The sequence below is a fragment of the Artemia franciscana genome, chromosome 15 (genome assembly GCF_032884065.1).
Source record: "Artemia franciscana chromosome 15, ASM3288406v1, whole genome shotgun sequence".
Taxonomy (NCBI): Eukaryota; Metazoa; Arthropoda; class Branchiopoda; order Anostraca; family Artemiidae; genus Artemia; species Artemia franciscana.
The window spans coordinates 361,595-383,240 of NC_088877.1; the positions used below are offsets into that span (position 1 = coordinate 361,595).

At 36.4% G+C, this 21,646-nt stretch overlaps 1 protein-coding gene across 2 annotated transcripts in view; it reads right to left on the bottom strand.

Moving 5' to 3' along the window:
• Nucleotides 1–1,146: 1,146 nt before the first annotated feature.
• LOC136036669 (probable phenylalanine--tRNA ligase, mitochondrial) overlaps nt 1,147–21,646 on the bottom strand; it is a 39,296-nt gene continuing 18,796 nt past the window's right edge. For both annotated transcript variants that reach the window (XM_065718976.1, XM_065718977.1), the window contains 4 exons: nt 20,313–20,444; nt 16,441–16,601; nt 10,175–10,300; nt 1,147–1,370 (listed from right to left, as the gene is read on the bottom strand). In XM_065718976.1, the coding sequence (XP_065575048.1) occupies nt 1,203–1,370; nt 10,175–10,300; nt 16,441–16,601; nt 20,313–20,444 (587 nt within the window). In that variant the 3' untranslated portion in view covers nt 1,147–1,202. The remainder of the gene's footprint in view (nt 1,371–10,174; nt 10,301–16,440; nt 16,602–20,312; nt 20,445–21,646) is intronic.

The following is a 21,646-nucleotide window of genomic DNA, read 5'->3' on the forward strand; positions in this document are numbered from 1 at the left end:
AAGACTGTTTACCATCATAGTTCTGATTAAGGATGGAGAAGTAGACATACCAGTGTCCGTGTCTAGCGACTTTGTGTCTTTGAGAGGAACCTGACAGAGACTGACTGACTGACTAAGATATAGATAAAGGAGCAAAGTTTCTCAAGGTTATCTTATAAGACTGTTCACCACCATACTTCTGATTAGAGATGGAGAAGTAAGACATACCTGTGTCTGTGTCTAGCGGCTTTGTGTCTTTGAGAGGAACCTGACTAAGACTGACTGACTGACTAAGATATAGCTCAAGTGGCAATGTTTCTTTAGGTCATCTTATAAGACTGTTTACCGTCATATTTCTGATTAGGGATGGAGAAGTAGACATAGCTGTGTCGATGTCAAGCGGCTTTGTGTTGGAATAAGTTGTTAATAGTTTTTACGCGAATACTGAAACAAATAATCTAAAATTTTCAAAATTGAACGTCCTCGATGATGCTTTCTGACTACAAAGGTCATTCCAACCACTGCCTACACAGATATCTCTAAATTTAACAACATTTTAAGGTCGCAATACTGCACAAAAAACTCAAAAGCAAACTGGCCATATGCTTCACATTTAAAATAAATACATAAATTTTTATTTTGTACATGAACCTAACCAAACTAGCCTACTAACTATATTTGCAAGGCCACATTTTTGTAAAAATTGTCTAATACTTGTGCGACTGAAGTAGTGTCACCTAACTGATCATAATTTAAGCTTTCAATCGGCTTTCGATTTCGCGACATACGGGCAGAATTTACTAGGTCCGAACTTTCATCCGGAATCGTCAAAGTGATTCCGACACCTTAGTCGGACTATTAAAATAAACTATTAAAGGTCCTTCTTTTACCACTGTAGTTGGTTGAAACCAATTAAGTTCGAATTCCTTGTCCTGTATTACCAACCAGACATCAAAAGAAATGCACCACCACAGTCTATATATGAAGGTATTTTATACTTTATATCTTACACTTCATATCTAGAACGTATATTTTAAAAGTTCAATACAGTAATATTTTAGATTCGTGCTTGTGCATTATCACCCATAATTTCAACAGTAGAAGGTGGCGCAATGGCATAACTTCACGCCAGTCAAGATATGCTCTTTAAATACACGACAACAGATGTTTCAACAAGTTTGACTGGCAGTTTATACAACAATATCATTACAAAAAGGTTTAGCTTATCTTATTTTTACTTCTAAACTTCTTTCTGCGGCTTCTTCTACGAGACGGTGTACTTTATTAACTTCTTCTTGAGTTAAGGTTTTTTCCATGTGCCTATAAACTATACGATATGTACGACTGTAGAGTTTCTTCTTTGGATGGTAGAACTTGTCAACCAAATTAACCTATAAAAAAAATAATCATGGATAGCTGGCTAGCCTACACAATACTTACTTTCGACTTACTCTGATACTATTTACGGTAAAAATTCAACATAAACAACTATATAAGTAACTAATAATATAACTTTAACACAAGCTATTACAATAAACGACTATCATATAATTATAAGATATATGATAAATAACTATAAAATATAAACAGTCCAAACATTTCTTTAACTTAAGTACATGCTAATTTATAGTACATACTTACAATTTATTTTACTTCTTTGCATATGATTCATTTTACTTCTTGATACTTCTTATTAAATTAGATCGATATCTACAATCACTTTTGACTCTCAAAAAGGTCACTAGAAATTCGAATTTCCAATCAAATGAACACCCTTCAAAGTTTCTACGACAACTCCTTCTATACGAGGTTTCTTGGTCGGATAAAAAAAAATTAATACATTGTGCCCACATCGTTTTTTAAGTAGGCGGTGCTATTTAACTTGCTCTTTGCGATTGTTACTTGATTAGCCATAATTCTGGATCATCAAGATGTGACAGATGAGTAAGGCATTTTTCCTACGGGGGAGGGGTTGGTGGTCAAAATCTGAAAAGGTTTCTATTAGGTCACCATTCATCAAATTTTAAGGATAACGACGTCTATAAGTGAATATGCTTTCGATGAAAAATTAAGTTCCCGACTGTTCCTTATATAACTAGCTGATTCTCCAACTAATACAGACTTGGCTAGTTGGGAGTTTCAAAGGCCACTTGCAATCTCGAAATACAGAGCAATTTCGATGTCATTGACAGTTTCATCTCATAATATATATAGATATATCAAGTTCATTATCTACCCTTGTTCAAACCAGTGCTGCAACAAGTACTCCGAATTTTTACTTAAGTATCAAGTATTAAGTACTCATTGATATTTTACTTAAATATCAAGTAATAAGTACTTTCCGAATTCTTACTTAAGTATCAAATATCAAGTACTTGCCAAAATTATACTTAAGTATTACTTCAAGTACTACTTCAAGTATTTATTCTATGTATATATATATGTATATATATATATATATATATATATATATATATATATATATATATATATATATGCCTTTTTTTAATATATACCTTTTTTTACCCATGCTACCTTTTTTTTAAAGCCGTTCTGAAAGCTTCTTAGCCCCTTCCCTTACCTATAAAATGTCCCCTGTCATTCCTCTCTTGGAAATCTTAATCAAGAACCAGAATTTCCGTTTTATCGTTTTTAACCGTTTCCCTTGTTCGGCTGGTACACACCCAATGAAGTCCAAGAAAATAATCGTAACCAATTTTCAACACAACGGCTTGAAAGGAAAAGACTATCAAAACAATTAAGTGCAGTCAAAAAACTTCTGATTGGATCAGACAGGTCACATGACAGGATTAATACAATACACGTAGAGTTGAACTTCTGGCGATTAGTGTTCAGTCAAATCTGGCACGTTTGAAAAAATACAGGGTTATTCTGAAACATGCCGGAATGGTGGGAAAAATATTGAAAATAGAAAAACAAACTTTGGATTGGCTTTAAAACAGATAAAAGGTAATAAAGTAGTTCATTCTCTGATTCAATAAGTAAAAACCTTAGCAACAAGAAAACTCAAATTTAAAAGTAAGGAGCAAAGTGAGTCAGTTGGAGACTTTTTTAATAACAGAAATCAAAGCTCAGTAAAAAGGAGTAGCGAAAATCCACACTTTTGGCAGCTAGCTCAAGGTCGCTGGCTCTCAACGTGCTGAAAGAAAAGAAGAGTATGAAAATGAGCACCTTTACAGGGAAACTGCCTCAAGTTTTCAAGTTAAATTTCAGATACTCTATGAAAATGTACGGCATCTATATCCTTTGGCTGGTTTTCACTCAAGCAAGCCGCGTGCTGTGTAATCAATTTGGATGGTTGGTAAAACTCCCTATAAACATATATTATAAAATAACGGGCCTGCAGCAAACCCGCTGATTCAGACGCATTGCATACGGCTGGTCAAACTGCAGAATGAATGAACGAAGGAATTTTATTATCCGTAAAAGTATGAAAAAAAAACAAAGTACGGAGTATTATAAATAAACAAAAACAAAAACGATAAACAGCAAAAAAAAAATTCAAACTGACAAAAGACAACATGGACTAATTAACCAGTATCAAAATGGAAAAAAAGGCTGCAGAGGGTCGTAAACGTGAATAAAGTAGAAGCTCTTTTTACATGAATCATCACTGGAAGACCGAATCCAAGAAGGCATATCTATTAAACCAAATCGAGCAATTATTTTTCTGTTTTGGTGTCATCTAGGAAGCCGGAGGGGGAATTTGCAATATCTGAAATAAGCCGCACGTAGAGTATGGCGATTTTTCTTACGAAATAGATGAGCCATGCCTGATAAAAACAAAAGCACAGGGGCGCAATAAGCGTTATAAGTCATGCACAAACTGCTGCAGTTGTAACGGCTTTTGTTTGGGGATATTTTTCCGTAAACGACGCGTAGGTTTTTCACAGCTTGATTCACTAGGGATGAAATGGTAGTGGAAAGTGTTGGACCGACACACAGACCAAGCCAACTAACTAAAGAAGAACATGGCAGAATTGCAGTCCCAGCAACGAATGGAGCGACCGCAGAATGGCTGTTAAAACAAATAAACTCGCATTTAGACGCATTAACTGACAGTCCAATCTTAGATAGTTCATTGGTTAATATAGTAAAATTGAACAAGCAAAGCAATCCACAGCGAGTCCGGGCAACAAGAAGAACGTCGTCTGCATATGCAACAGAAGACAAACCAATATTACCCTAAGAAACAAAACTTTTAAGGGGACGCAGGCACGATGCAACACACATTTAAATATACTAGAAGACAATACGGCAGAAGTTGCAACCTATCTATTTCTAGCAGCAGTTTTCACAGCATGAAGTGGCAAAAACCATGAGACGAAGTCGAAAATCTTCTGAGAAAAAAGGAATAAAACAAGAGCTAAGAGCTCATATGGCACTTGTGACGTGGTCGGAAGAGCCAAAAGCTCATATAGCATGAGCTCTAGCAAAATAATAAGAATCAATAGATTAATTTAAAAGAAAAATCAGAGGCTTAATGCCACTCGGCATTTAAAATAAGAGCTCTGAGATACAAGGTCCTTTTAAATATCAAAATTCGATAAGATCCGGTCACCCACTCGCAAGTTAAAAATACCACATTTTTCTAATTTTTCCTCTCCCTTCAGCCCCCCCCCAGATGGTTGAATCGGGGACATCAACTTTATCAAGTCAATTTGTGCAGGTCCCTGATACGCTTAACAATTTTCATTGTCCTAGCACGTCCAGAAGTAGCAAAATCGCCAAAGCACTGGACCCCCCTAACTACCTCAAAGAGAGTGGATCCAGTCCGGTTTCGTCTATCACGCATCTACAACATTTGCTTATTTAATCCACCAAGTTTCATCCCGATCTCTCCACTCTAAGCGTTTTCCAAGATTTCCCCCTCCAACTCTCCCCCAATGTCACCAGAACAGGTCGGGATTTAAAATAAGAGATCTGAGACATGTTTTCCTTCTTAATATCAAATTCAAAAATACCTCACGAACGGTCACCCGCTCTTAAATTAAAAATACCTCAATTTTTGTAATTTTTCCAAATTAACACCCCCTCCAACTCCCCCAAAGAGAGCGAATCCATTTCAGTTATGTCAATCATGCATCTAGGATTCGTGCTTATTCTTCCCACCAAGTTTCATCCTGATCACTCCACTCTAAGCATTTTCCAAGATTTCCGGTCCCCCCCCCCAAATCGCCCCAATGACACTGGATCCGGTCGGGATTTAAAACATGAGATCTGAATTACGATGTCCTTCTAAATATGAAATTTCATCCGATGAAATTCAAGATCTGATTTCTCCTTCGTAAGTTAAAAATACCTCATTTTTTCTAATTTTTCAGGATTAACCCTCTCCCCAACTCCCCAAAAGAGAGTGAATTCGTTCTGTTTATGTCAATCACGTATCTAGAACTTGTGCTTATTTTTCCCACTAAGTTTCATCCTGATCCCTCCACTCTAAGTATTTTCCAAGATTTTAGGTTTCCCCTTCCAATGTCACCTGATCCGGTAGGAATTTAAAATAAGAGCTCTGAGACATGATATCCTTCTAAATATCAAATTTAATTAAGATCCGATCTAATCTTTGTCCTCCCACTCCCCCCTCAGATGGTCGAATCGGGGAAACAACTATTTCAAACTTAATCTGGTCTGGTCCCTGATACGCCTGCCAAATTTCATCGTCATAGCTTATCTGGAAGTGCCTAAACTAGTAAGACCGGGACTGAAAGACCGACAGAATTTGCGATCACTGTATGTCACTTGGTAAATACCAAGTGCCATACAAAAGTAATTTTTCTCGGGTATGGAATATTTGGTTGAAGGTGTGCTTCAGTATAACTTATTTTGGAAAAGGGTTATTTCCAGGCCTTGGGCAAGCCATGGGTGGAAGTAGTTATAGGCCCTACTAACCTGAAGGAAAACTCGACTTTCTTAAAACTTGAAACCCCCTCCCCCTCGCCCTATTTTAGATAGGGCTTGTGATATCAGAGTTCGATATGAGCCCTGATCCTAGTCATCTTTGGTTTAGCTTTCATTTGGATCCGTTGCTCCATCTGCAAGCTATACTAAATTAAACCAAAAGCTTGACTTTTTTCAGCAATTAAAACCCACTCCCCCTCGTTCTATTTGAGCTAGGGTTTTCATCTCAAAACTTGATGCCTGTCACGGTCTTAGGCACCTTTGGTTCAATCTTCGCTGAGATCCATCAGTCTCTCGCAAGTTACACTGAAGTAAATGGAAAACTCGACTTTTTTTTAGCACTTAAGGCTCCCTCCCCCTAATTAAGCTAGGATCTTCATGTCCAAACATTATATGTCTTATGGTTTTGGCATCTTTGGCTTGACTTTCATTAAGATCCATTACTTCATTCACAAGTTAATTTGAGTCAAACAAATAACTCAACTTATTTAGCAGTTAAAGCCCCCTCCCCCTCGCCCTAATTAAGCTTGGGTCTCCATCCCAGAACACAATGCATATCATACTCTTAGGCATCTTTATTCAATTATCATCGAAATTCATCTCTCCATTTGCAAGCTACAGTGAATTAAATGAAAAACTCGATTTTTTTTTAACACTTAAAGCCCCATCGTCCTAATTAAGCTCAATTTTAATCCAAATAGTTCATTTTTTATACAAATCTGACTGGCGGATCTCCCGCTATACTCGATTGCACAGACGGGCGGACAGACAGACAGATCTCAAAAACCTATCTTGATGGATATTTTCCACTATCCAAATAGGTGATGATGCCTGGATGATGATATGCTAATGTTTTCCCTTTTTTTGGATCCCATAAGCCAACATGGCTACTTAAGCCGTTGCAAAATCCGTCCGTCCGTCTGTGTAATCACGTATAGAGAGAGAACCGCTGGTTGGATTAGGATACAAATTTTGATGGCCAGATTTGGTGCCAAGGATCATGAGACACATCAAGTTGAAAGATGAAGACCCTAGCTCAGATAAAACAGGGGGGAGAGGGCTTTACCTGCTAATAAAAGTTTTTCGTTTAATTCAGAGTAACTTGCGACTACAGTGATGGATCTGAATGAAAATTGAACCAAAGAGGCCTAAGATCGTGACACATATCAAGTTTTGAGATAAAGACCCTAGCTCAAATTTAACAAGGGGGAGTGGGTTTTAATTCCTGAAAAATTTAAGTTTTCTGTTTAATTTAGTATAACTGGCAAATGGAGTAATGGATCGGAATGAAAACTAGACCAAAGAAGCCTAAGATCAGGGCTTATATCAAGTTCTGGTATCACAAACCCTATATCAAATAGAGCGAGGAGGAGAGGGTTTCAAGTCTTAAGAAAGTTGAGTTTTCCTTTACTTTAGTAGGGCCTATAACTTATGAATGGAGTGACAAATCTGAAGTCAGATTCGTCTGAATACCTGAATTTGCTGGAACGAATTTGACAAAATACCAATGCATTGGATCCAGCTAGAATTCCCTAGACTTGTTTATTGCAGACAACATTTAGATGGGCAAAGATTCATAGCTTCAGTAGTTTTACCAATAATATGGTCCTGAAGATGATGAAATAGTAGAAAACTGATTCAGTTGACGAGATGACAAAACTTAAACACTGATGTCAGAAATATAAGCCCAAATGGACTACAGTATGCAACATTTAGCACAAAACAAGGGATTCTAGCTCACTGTCGACCAGTGAACTGTGAAATAATTTCAATTTTCTTTGTTATATAACTTTTAAACAAAAATTAAACCAAGTGTTAATGATACTATAATTTTTTTTCGTCAAAAACAAATACCTTATTTCATATCCAAAATTAGGGCATGGAGCTATATCTGAGTTTACTCTAAATCTAAAGGATGATGTTTTCTTGTACATTGCCAAAGCACACACAAAATTTTCGTGTCAAAGGTAAAGTATTTGAAAAAAAAAGTACATTAAAAGTATCTTAAGTAATAAGTATTTCGTAATCTTGCCTAAGTATCAAGTAATAAGTAAACCCTAGAGTTTTTACTTAAGTACAAGTACAAGTAATGGAAAATTTTACTTAAGTAGTACTTCAAGTAAAAGTACTTCAAGTAAGTGACAGAACTGGTTCAAACCATCCGAAGCAGCTTAGGGGTCTTTGCAATTGTTTATTATATGTTTTAGCGCCAAAGCCCAGATTTTTAGTACTTCATGATTCTACACTGCTACAACTAACTAACACCGTCAAGAAACTCTCCCCAACACTCTTGATTTCCTTCGGCCACTTCCAGTCATTTTCTGCCACAAAAGAAAAATGTTTGCCCCAAAAGAAAGAAAGGGCAAAATTTTTAAGATGGCTTGGTCTGTGTTAGGCTTAGCGTTCAAAAAACAGAAAAGACGGATGATAATAATTTCACTTGTCAACACGCAGATAAATAATTGGAACATCCATCTTTCCGACCCCTTCATCCTACCCTTTACAGAAAAGGCCTACTTGCAATCTGGATTTACAGAGCAATTTCGACGTCTGTGACGGTCCATCTCATTATATATATATAAATATATCATATTCATTATCTACCCTTGTTCAAAGCATTGTAATACAAGTCTTCCATGAAAAATCGTAACTTAAAACTCTTTATTTATTATTAAAAATTTGTTTTGGAAACAAAAATTTTCAGACGAAAAAAAGAAAATAACGAAATAATCTGGTCATAATAGAAGATTACCAGAAAGCCAGAAGTGGATTAAAAATAGATTTGCAGGAAAGTGCGTTTGCTTAAGGATTGACTGTGAATGACTGTGAAACTGATGACTGTGAAATGACTGTGAAACTGAAACCTCGAATGACTCCTCACGAATGACTGTGAAACTGAAACCTAACTGTGTGAACCGATAAGTGGAAATTTATTCAACTTACAACTTCAAGAAAAATTAGCATTTTACAACTTCAAGAAAAATTAGGAATCAAATTTTTAACATCAAAGTACTTCCATATGCAGTCATGCAGTTTTTGGTAGTAGAGGGCATCAAATTAAAAAAAAACGTGGATAAACAGCAAAAAAATAGCCCAAAATAACCCAAGAGGGTATCGCTTTCCTTTGAAAGTGATACAGTCATTGGGAGCCAGCAAATGTTAACATTTGAGATATATAACAAAATGTCAAATTTAAATTCTTAGTTATTTATTTTCACGGTTTACCGTGGCAACACTGGCAAAAATGCAGTCCAGCCTTTAAAAATTCATGATGTTGGAACAGACCAAAATAAAATGTTAAAAAAATCACAGTTTTCTGGTATGAATAGACCTAAGATGATTCCAGGGCGGGGGAGATATTTTTAATTTATACCGTTAGGACTGTAAATGCAAACATATAAGTGTAAAGGGCTTTAAAAAAAAGAAAACGAAGAAGCAGCAAAGTTCAACAAAGTATTTAAAAACTCTATTGCAGTTGGCTGTCTGCCAAACGCCGAGGTGTGTTTACATTTTTTAGCCGAAATAATTCAAAATATTTTTCCAATTTTACTTAATTTACAACATCGCTACAATATATCCATAGATAGCCTTTTACCTATCGTTTTAATTGTTTGTAATGTAACTCCGTAGCTTTACAGACAACACAGCAACAGATTTTTTCTCTGTGTTTGGTAGCGCTGGTACATTAAATTTAAGAATTATTTCACATTATTGGATTCGGCCTTGCGGTACCCGTTATTACATAGTAATTTATTATCCCAGCTAACACTTTTTGTACTCTTTTCTATTACAGTGCATGTATTTTTAATTATTGAACAGCTAATCTTTTTAAAATTTGTTCAATTAGCATAGAAATATTCCACCTTTCTTTTTTCTAAAAAAACTGAAAATGTAGTCATTTATTAACACCTATCTTAACGTTATTAACACTTAATCAAAACTCTAAAATTCAGATAAAACCATGTTTACTGCTGCTGTTGCTGGCTAACTCGACAGATATTCGTTCCCTAGCCTATAGTTAAAATAATCTATAACCTACAGCTGAAACTATATTAAGATATTTTTCAAAAATATACTGTCTGTAGCCCCCAGTCTACAACTAAAAATATATTATAATATTTTCTTTACATGACAGGAATTTTTTTACTGTTAAAACGATAACAACCAAAACCAAACACCCCACTGTAGGGATTTCCCCTCTCTCTTGTTTAAGAATAATAAATTATTGGGATTTCTGAGAAGAAAAAAATATCTGGCGATTTTGATAGCTCACCTGTTCAACTACGTCTCCTGCTACTGTCCTTACCAAATCATAAAAGTCGTTGTCTGAAAATTCATCAGCGTTGCCAGGCAGCCAGAAACTGATATCATTTGGACACGGCGGATAAATACTGATTGGCTAGAAGGAATGAATATATATGTAATGAAACATCTATGGTCTGACTTTAAAAGCCTCTCTAAGTGGAACAACAACCAATTTTCACAATGCACCAACAATATAATTTTTGCTGCAAAAAACAAATGAAGCCAAGACATATGCCTAATTCAAATACAAAGGCACTAAATAAGCTTTTTTTGAAAATGCCGTAAATATAAAATATTTTAAATCAGTTAATCAGTTGGATACCCTGTGATACCCCGATCAATTAATGCTCTGCTTGGCAACATTGGACCCAAGGCTCGATCCCGTTTGCAGCAGAGTTGGCCTCAACCCTCAGACAGGGTTGGCTCTGGAGTATACTATACTGCATTCTTATAATATATAACCAGTTGAATGTGTAACTTGTGGGTCTTTGTGGTAGGATACTGAAAGTCTACCTAGAAAAGCTCAACCTGAGCCAAGACTCACCACATTAAAAAACTCATTCTAAAATAGACAAAATTCAACTCAGAATTACTTCACTCATAAATCAACGGATGTAAAATTTCAGCTCAGGTGAGCATTCGAGCAAGGATAATCGGGATGAGTCTTATTGGGTTCACTTCTGTAATCTCGAGAGAAGTTATTATCTGTTGGAGTATTATCTTTGGTGGAATTTTCATACTTTTAGCAAAGGGCAACAAATTTAGCAATAACGATTATTGCATTGATTATATGGATATAGTTAGTTAATTCTATATTTAATTATATGTTAATATGTATATCTTATCTGTTTGAACAAGCAATAATCGTATTTCTTTTTATTTATGTATAAACAAAATTTTCTTAAAAAACGGTTCTTTATTCCTTGTTTGGAAAATTAGTAACCTGGAATATCTTGTCTGGAATATTTTGGCCTGACAATTAATCTAGATAGATCACAAGTTTGAGAAAATTTATCAAGTCTTAAATCTAAAAAAAAAATAATATGAGTGATGCCGTACCCCCCCCCCCCATATTGGTTGCATCGTTTTTAGTGTCTATGACGCACGCAAAGTTACACAAGTAACACAGCTCAGTATAAAGTACCAAGTGTAATGAGTCATATGCAAAAGGTGTTTTCAACAGTTTCATAATGCCTAGAGGACAAACACGTAAATTATCAATTGGTTAAAATGAAAAAAACTGGACCATCAAATAGGACAAGATCAAGACGACGACCTGAGAAATACAAATTCACAATGGGCGAAAATGGACAACCTAGACCATCATATGTGACAAGACCAATACAAGCAAAGGGGCGAAGGGCATTGAAAAATCTATAAAATAATGATAAACGAAAATGAAGAACAAAGAAATTTACGGTTGGAATACTTGCAAAATTTTCAACGAGTCCAAAAAGAATGAATAACAAAGAAATATGCGGTTAAAACATAAGCGACCTCAAAAATTACAACGAGTTAAAAACGAAAGTGAAGAACAAAAAAAGTGTTTTAAATAGTTTTATAATACCTAGAGGACAATATCGTAAATTAAAAATTGCTCAAAATAAACAAACTAGACTGTCAAATGAGTCAAGAACAAGAGGATGACCTGAAAAATATAAATCCATGGATGAAATTGAACAACCAAGACTATCAAGTGTGAAAAGATCAATCTGAGCAGCTAAGGCAAAGGGCGCTGAAAAAATGTCTGAAGTAATAATAAACGAAAACAAAGAAATATGAGGTTAGAATAATTGCGAAAAAGACAATTATAACAATTTAAAACGAAACAGAAAAAGAAGAATATGCGGTTAAGAGATAAGCGACAGCAGTACTTTACAAATAGTCAAAATAAATGTAAAAAACAAGAAAATATATGGTTACAAAACAAGCGATACAGGGGTTCAGAACGAATCAAAAAAATGATAATGAAGAACGAAGAAATATGTGGTTAGAAGATATGAAATAGTGACGACAAAAAAATATGCAGCTAGAAGATAAGTGACAGAGAGAATTGCAAGCGATAACGAAAATCAGAATGAGTCAAAATGGAAGTGAAGTACAAAGAATTGTGCAGTTAGTAGACAATCAAAAGCACAATCGAACATCGAAAATCGAAAGACAATCGAAAACATCAAAAGGCGTCAAAAATGAAAGTGAATAACAAAGAATTGTACTGTTAGAATAAGAACGAGTCAAAAATAAAAGTGAAGAAGAAAGTGTCTTCTAACCGCGTGTGTCTTTGCATTTCGTTTGATTTTTGACACATTTAAACCTTTTTTTGATGTGGCAACGTCCAAATGACCTTAAGTTAGATGTAGCGCCTTTGTATAATAGCCTAAAGTATGCGTAAATGTCATTCAATAATTTTAGTTTCGGCAGAAGAAGTATCTGCAGCAGTGGACCTGATAGATTGCGAGGGGTTAGCCCACTTTTCATCTTTTCAGTAAACATATCGAAGAGTGACGTTTGCAATTCCAACATGAATGACAAAGCCCTTTGAACGCTTGGCACAGTTCTGCCATGCTGGACACACTTTGGCCACGCTTGCCACTCGCCATCTGGTGTAAATGATACATGAAAGTTGGCGCCCCCTCGACAGATTTAATTGAGCTTTTTTGCCTTAAGAATCTGCCTGATATAGATCCCCGTTTTGTAATCGTAGCTCAAAGTACCTTATTCATGAAGGAGAGTATAGATTCAAACCCAACTACTGGCAGATAAAAAAAAAAGACTGACTATTAAGGCATTATACTTGCAGATTCTTCAGCACTGAATCCTGACAGACTCACTCCTTTTTTCCCTTGAACTTCTACCTTAAATATTCCCCTTATAGAGATTGCTCTTAGTTACTGTAGCTCAGGGTACCTTCCTAATGATGACCTCTAGTCCCACCATGGGCAGATTTTATTTCTGAAAAATTGTCATTATGGCTGTGAAGGTACTGAAATAGATGTCTGTTTGGCACTGGAAGTACTAACTATTAATTGCATTATTAACTAATAATTGATCAAATAGCCTTAATACCTATTAAATATACATTCTTCATGCTGGTAGACTTAAATGAGCTATAAAAGTAAACAAGAGCTAAGAGCTCAAATGACACTTGTGACAAGATCAGAAAAGCCAAGAACCCAGAGCTCAAATGGCATGAGCTCTAGCAAAATTCTAAGAACCAATAGATTAATTTAAAAAGACAATCAGAGGCTTAATGCCGGTAGGGATATAAAATAAGAACTCTGAGACACGATGTCCTTCTAAATATCAAAATTCATTAAGATCCGATCACCCACTCGTAAGTAAAAAATACCTCATTTTTTCTATTTTTTCCTCTCCATTCAGCCCCCATGATGGTCTAATCAGGAAAAACGGCTTTATCAAGTCAATTTATACAGGTCCCTAACACGCCAACCAGTTTTCATCGGCCTAGCACGTCCAGAAGCACCGAACTCGCCAAAGCACTGGAACGCCCCCCCTCCCTAACTCCCCCAAAGAGAGTGGATCCAGTTCGGTTACGTCAACCACGTATCTACGATATTTTCTTATTCTACCCGCCAAGTTTCATCCCGATCTCTCCACGCCAAGCGTTATCCAAGATTTTCGGTTTCTTCCTCCAGCTCCCTCCCCCTAATGTCACCAGATCTGGTCGGGATTTAAAATAAGAGCTCTGAGACATGAGTTCCTTCTAAATATCAAATTTCATTAAGATCCAGTCACCCATTCTTAAGTTAAAAATACCTCAGTTTTTCTAATTTTTTCGAATCAACACCCTCTCCAACTCCCCCAGAGAGAGCGGATTCAGTAGGTTTATATCAATCACTTATCTAGGACTTGTGCTTATTCTTCCCACCAAGTTTCATCCTGATCTCTCTACTCTAAGCGTTCTTCAAGATTTCTGCCCCCCCCCAACTCCAACCAATGACACTGGATCCGGTCGGGATTTAAAATAAGAGATCTGAGTTATGAGGTCCTTCTAAATGTGAAATTTCATTAAGATCCGGTCACCCGTTCGTAAGTTAAAAATACCTGAATTCCTCTAAATTTTCCGAATTAACAGCCCCAACTCCCCCAAAAAGAGTGGATTCATTCCCGTTACGTCAATCATGTATCTAGGACTTGTGCTTATTGTTCCCACCAAGTTTCATTCCGATCTCTTCATTCTAAGCGTTTTCCAGGATTTCCCGTTTCCCCCTCCAGCTCTCCCCAATATCACCATATACGGTCAGGATTTAAAATAAGAGCTCTGAGACACGAGGTCCCTCTAAATAGCAAATTTCATTAAGATCCGATCACCCATTCGTATGTTAAAATACCTCATTTTTTTTAATTTTTCCTCTCCCTCCAGCCCCCCTGGTGGTCGGATCCGGGAAACGACTGATCTCAAGTCAATTCGTGCAGGTCCTTGATACGCCTACCAATTTTCATCGTCCTAGCACGTCCAGAAGCACCGAACTAGCCAAAGCATTGGAAATCCCCCCTAAATCCCCCAAAGAGAGCGGATCCGTTCCAGTTATGTCAATCACGTATCTAGAACTTCATCCCGTTTCTTCCCGATCTCTCCACTCTAAACGTTTTCCAAGATTTTCGGTTTACAAGATTTCTGTTTCCCCCCTCCAACCCCCTATGTCCCCGGATCCGATTCGAATTGAAAATGGAGCATCTGAGACATAAGACCTTTCTATATATCAAGTTTCATTAAGATCTGACCACCAATTCGTAAGATAAAGATACCCCAATTTCCACGGTTTCAAGGATTTCCGGTTTCGCCCTCCAGCTCCCCCCAGTGTCACCGGATCTGGTCGGGATTTAAGATAAGAGCTATGAAGCACAAGATCCTTCTAAATATCAAATTTCATTAAGATCCGATCACCGTTTCGTAAGTTACAAATACTTATTTTTTTAATTTTTCCAAACTACCCCCCCCCAACTCCCCAAAAGAGAGCACATCCGGTTCGGTTATGTCAGTCGAGTATCTTGGACTTTTGCTTATCCTTTCCACCAGGTTTCATCCTGATCTCTCCACTCAAAGTGTTTTCCGAGATTCCCCCCCCCGACTCCCCCAATGACACTGGATCCGGTCGGTATTTAAAATAAGAGATCTGAGTTACAAGGCTCTTCTAAATATAAAATTTCAAAAAGGTACGATCACTCCTTCGTAAGTTAAAAATACCTCATTTTTTCTAATTCTTCAGGATTAACCCTCCCCCCAACTCTTCCAAAAAGAGCGGATCCGTTCCGGTTATGTCAATCACGTATCTAAGACTTATGCTTATTTTTTCCACCAAGTTTCATCCCGATCCCTCCACTCTAAGCGTTTTCCAAGATTTTAGGTTTCTCCCTCCAACTCCCCTCAATGTCACCAGATCCCGTTGGGATTTAAAATAAGATTCTGAGACACGATATCTTTCTAGATATTAAATTTCATTGATATTCGATCTCCCGTTCGCAATTTAAAAATACCTCATTTTTTCTTAATTTTCCAAGTTGACCGCCCCCACCCCCCCCCCCCACATGATCGAATCAGGGAAATGACTATTTCCAATTTAATCTGATCTGGTCCCTGATACGCCTGCCAAATTTCACCGTCCTAGCTTATCTGGAAATGCTTTAACTAGCAAAACCGGGACAGACAGACAGACAGACCAACAGAGAGACCGACAGAACTTACGAGCGCTATAAGTCACTTGGCAAATACCAAGTGCCATAAAAAGTGGAAAAAACTACAGGTTTATAAAATAAATTAAATCAAACCCAATTATAAAATAAATTAAAAATTAAATGGTTAAAATTAAAAATAGAACAAATTAATACCAGCGCAACTACTACCCTGCAATACCAAGTCCCCTAGGACCAAAAGAGTTGCGCACCCCTAAATCCCAATCTGTTCAAAATTCCTTGTTCACCAATTCCCAAAAAGTTCCGAATTCCTTTAATCCTTCCTTGTAATCTCTTCCTACCTCATTCGGGGACAACCTTATTTTGGTTTGGTCCTAGATGGATAGCCGAAAACGATTATCTTTGACAATCCATCATCATCAAAATGTGTTTTAGGCCATCTTAAACTTTCTGTCATTGTAACCCAAGAAAGTCAACTTTTTTGTAACAGCCATAAAACCATTCGCCTTAAAAAATAGGAATAATTAAGTAGGCTTAAAAATATTAAATTAAGACTCAAAGTTAAAAACAAATTACTACCTTATATTTCACGTTAGTGTTGATATCCGAGACATTGAATTGATTTAAGAAGCCAGGATCTGTTGACCAGAAGAGTCGTATATCAGGGATATTATACAAAATCATAGCCAGCCTTTCCAATCCTATGCCAAAGGCCCAGCCAATCTTGTCCTCTACACCAGCTGAAAAAAAATGAACCAATAAAAATTAAAATAAAAGAAGAAAATTTATTGAAAAGAATAAGAAGAATACACAAAAAATAAAGAGTAAATGAAAAACAAAAAAATATTAGAAAGTCTACGTAGAGTAAAAAGCAAATTATTTGAGCGAGAAATTACGAAAGAGTAGGCAGTTACAGACATGGAAGCTGTGAAAAGTGGTAGTCTGCTACGCACTTTTGTATTTTATTAATTTTATTTTATTGGTGATAGCTTCATTTATATTTAGTTTATTTTAGTTTTACTGGCACTTGATATTTACCAAGTGACATATAGCGATCGCAATTTCTGTCGGTATGTCGGTTCTGGTTTTGCTAGTTTGGGCACTTTCAGATAAACTAGGACGATAAAATTTGGCAGGCGTATCAGGGACCAGACCAGAATAAATTAGAAATAGTCATTTCCCCGAATTGCCCATCTGAGGGAGAGTGGGGGGGGGGGAGAGTTAATTCGGAAAAATGAGCTATTTTGAACTTATGAACGGGTGATTGGATCTTAATGAAATTTGACATTTAGAAGGATATCGTGTCTCAGAGCTCTTATTTTCAATCCCGACCGGATCCGGTGACATTCGGGGGAGTTGGAGGGGAAAACCTGAAATCTTGGAAAACACTTTGAGTGGAGGGATCGGGATGACACTTGGTGGAAAAAATAAGCACAAGTCCTAGATACGTGATTGACATAACCGGCACAGATCCACTCTCTTTGGGGGAGTTGGGGGGCACCAAATTTGGTAATTCGGAAAAATTAGAAAAAATGGGGTATTTTTAACTTACCTGTATTGCCTCTTAGTGAAATTTAATATTTAGAAGGACCTCGTGTCTCAGAGCACTTATTTTAAATCCTGACCGGACCCGGTGACATTGGGGGGAGTTGGAGGAGGAAACCGGAAATCTTGGGAAACGCTTAGAGTGGAGAGATCGTGATGATACTTGGTGGGAAGAATAAGCACAGGTCCTAGATACGTGATTGACATAACCAGACAAAATTGGCTCTCTTTGGGGAAGTGGGGGGGGGTTTAATTAGGACAAAATAGAAAAAATATGTATTTTTAATTAATAATGAGCGATCAGATCTTAATGAAATTTGATATTTAGAAGGACCTCGTGTCTCAGAGCTCTGATTTAAAATTTCGATCGGATCCAGTGACACTGGGGGGAGTTGGAAAGGGAAACCGGAAATCTTGGAAAACGTTTAGAAAGTTTAGATCGGAATGAAACTTGGTAGGAAGAATAAGAACATGTCCTAGATGCGTTATTGACATAACCGGACCGGATCCAATCTCTTGGAATGAAGGTTAATTCGGAAAAATTAGAAAAATTAGGTATTTTTAACTTACAAACGGGTTATCGATTCTTAAAGCAATTTGATATTTAGAAGGACCTCGTGTCTCAGAGTTCTTATTTTAAATCCCGACCAGATCCAGTCACATTGGGGGTAGTTGGAGGGAGAAACCGGAAATCTTGGAAAATGCCTAGAGTGGAGAGATCGTAATGAAACTTTGTGGGAAGAAGCTCTTGGTTCTTGGCTTTTCCGACCGCGTCACAAGTGCAATATGAGCTCTTGGCTCTTGTTTATCTTTATTTCTTCTGTGCTGAAGACGCCTCGTTTACTTACAGGGGAAATATCTGCGTCGTTTTAGTTTTTTCATCTTTTCTCTCTAATGGCTACGGTCTCGTTTTGTTGTTTTTCATTGAGTTTTTCTCTCTTTGTTGTTTTTCGAAAAACTAGCGCTTTACTGAAAACTTAAATAAAATATTTTGTTTTGTAGAGTATAGACAAAAAACGGTTTAGGAGGTTGTTTTTTTTTCGCAGAAAGAATTATGCATTTCAGGATGTTTTTATGTGAATATTAATCGTTTATTTTGGTAGGAATTGCAAATTATTATTGTGTAGATTAATCTTGATTGAAATTGTCCAGTCTTTGTTAGGGACCGAAGATTAAATTCAGAAATGCGCATCAAAACTTGAAATTCTCAAATGTACAGACAGAAAAAACTGGCATTTCTTGATAAAAATATAAATTCTTGATTAAAAAAAAAATACAGGGTGACAAAGACCCACAACAATTCAATAAAAGCAAGAATAAACAATTCATAGTAGCTTAAAACCTTATGGTTGAACTTTTCTATTGGATTGCCAGTCCTCTGTCTTGACATTATCTAGATGCATGTACATATGAAACAGGACTATCTAAGCCGATACAAATTGGGTTTATTGAATTATTAAATTCAATAAAGAATTTTTAAAAAAAGACAAGTCAAATAAATAAAATCCCCCTTGTCCACAGGAAAATGAAAACCAAAACTAGACCCAGGAAAAAAATAATAAAAAACTACCTAAAAGCGGCAAGTAAGTAAAAATCCTTCAGTTGGATCAAATGAAAACGGTATTGCGTTGGGGAGGGAGGACGAGGGGTTAGCTCCCATGATTCATTATTGATAAAAAAAAATTCTATACAGGGAGTTGTATCGACCATGGAGTGCCAGGGGTCAGATCCCGTAAGTTTTGGAATGAAATATTGTTGATAAGTTGTTTTTAGGGGGATTTTGGTTAGGGGGGTTGATTTAGGTTGATCTCTACACCTGAACCTCAACATAGACAACTAGTCGGACAACAATTCCAGGGGAGTTCAAAGCCCGTAATCCTCTACTGGACAGGGGATTGCAATATAGTGTTAAAAAGGTCAAAAGGTCAAAAAGGGCATACCTGAAACTGTCATAGTTTTGCAAGAGAGAAAAAAAGAAGGTTTTTAAGAGTCCTTTAAAAAGGTTCGTTTGTTCAAGGAATTAGACGGGATAAAAAATTGGCTAGAAGAAATTACGCAGCTGAAATACGTGGTTTTAGCACACAAAAGGATTTCCATAATTATATAAGGTTGTTTTTCAGACTGATAATGATTGTAGCGTTAGAAGCAACTTAGTAGATAACAAACTTTAGCCCATAGTAGCCGAAAAAGAAGAAACCTATTTCAAATAAAACTGCCAGATGACGAAGAATCCTCATTTAAAGCTGATTCAGGAGTGGTAACTGTTATTTCCGTTCATCCTAATGGTAAACGATTATTGTGGAAACAAATTTGTGAAAATTTCAAAAAATAGCGTTATAGTCCACGAAAATGCAGTCGAATTAAAATAAAATAAAAAATTCTATTTGAGATTAAAATAAATAAAGCACAATTGGAATCACCATAACCAAAACCTCATTTAGGAGTATTAGAGAGCCCCCCTCCCTCATCTTGAAAAAAAAGAAAATCACTTTTCCTCATCGAAAGGAAAGATGATTCTTCCCTTTTTTGTCACCTCTAGTGAGGCACTGAAGAATTATAGAGAGGTGTTTAAAAAGCTAGCGGCTTTGAGTTTTTTCAACAAAATTAATCTTACACTTCTATGATAGCATCAAACCTAGTTTAGAGTTGCAACACCCAGTAGCCTAGAAGTTTCATCAGGCTTAAACAGAACCTTATAGAAGTTCCAAATATTTTTCTATCAAGTTCCTTTTTTAGCTCAAAACTTTCTCAAACCAGCAGTTACGCTACCCATATGTTTAAACAGATGGCGTTTGTGTTATTAAAGAAAAAATATATTTTCGATTTTACCGTTCTGCTAGCATTATACTACTAGGGAAATACCACTCCTATCATTATACAACTAGAATAATACTAAACATCGCTACCTTTCACTAATGTTTGATGTTCTAACACCCCACAGCCTAGAAGCTCCATCCATTCTCCATTGAATTTCATCTCGAGCTCAAAACTTGGGTGGGTAAAAGGGAAGTATGCATCAACCCATCGAACTTCTGCATCTAAAAGAAAAAGAATATATAGTTGGTAAAAAAAAAAGAATTACTAAGTACAAGAATAACCAAGTATTATTTTATGTACGTAATTTAGTTGAACGTAAAAAGAGGAAAAACAAGAAGAAAAAACCGGGCGTACTACCTTGTTTATTGGCGTATCACACCATTCAGGCAATGGTCTTCGAGCCACTCGATGCATAGTATCCGACAGCTATTAGCGAATTTGGCTCTATAGAGCTTGTGATAGCCTTTTGAAAATAAATATTATCTTATCTTATTAGGTATAGACGCATTAGAGGATAATATAAGAACTGTCATGTCTATATGTTCATTCATCTGTCTAGATCACAGGCCCATATAACCAAATATTAGCACAGAGGATCAGAGGATTGTTTCTTCTCTAGGCGAAAATTGTCACCTAAAAATAAATTATTTTGACATTTTCAAAAACCAGACAAGATCAAGATAATTGGTCTTGAACGTGCAATTAGTTTAAATTCCTCCGCGGAACATGTTTTCTTTTGAAAAGTCTCCCTGACATGAGTTTCTGAAGCCCAGCCTGTGTGCACCCCTATACCATGGAATTAAGAAGGAATTGGTTATGAGTATTACTTGGAAATTATTTCCAAGGAGAAAAATAACTCTTTGATTCCAAGTCCAAGAATGTTTTTCTTGGAGAGTCCTAAAGTCTTCAATTTCTAAACATAACTTATAGGATCAGTATACCCTTTTTGCATTTTAAGCTGTTTACAGGCTCGTTAAAAGAAAATTCCAACATCTACTCGCTTTTGTAATTGACAAAACAATATTTAAAATTCTTACTTTTTACCGAAACTTCATCTTCGTGTACAAGATGGTGAATGACGTCATATTTGTAACTTAAAGCCAGAGACGCCGTTAGTAATATTAAGTTGTTGGTGCTCAGTTGAGAAAAGTATTGGCTAAACCGCATACACACAGTTAACATTTTATGCTGAGCCGTTGTCATGATTTTGTCTTGTGAAGGGTGTTTACGGAGAGGGGAGGGGATACCCGACAGTTTATGCTTGAAGATCTAACTATATTTCTATATTCAGCGAAAAAAAATCAAAAGAGACCATAAGACGAGACTTAAATACGGTTAGATCTTCACATTATTGAGTAGAGAATGAGGCTCTGATAAAAGTGGAGGGAAGGATGAACATAGGCATCTGCGGTGGTTTCATACG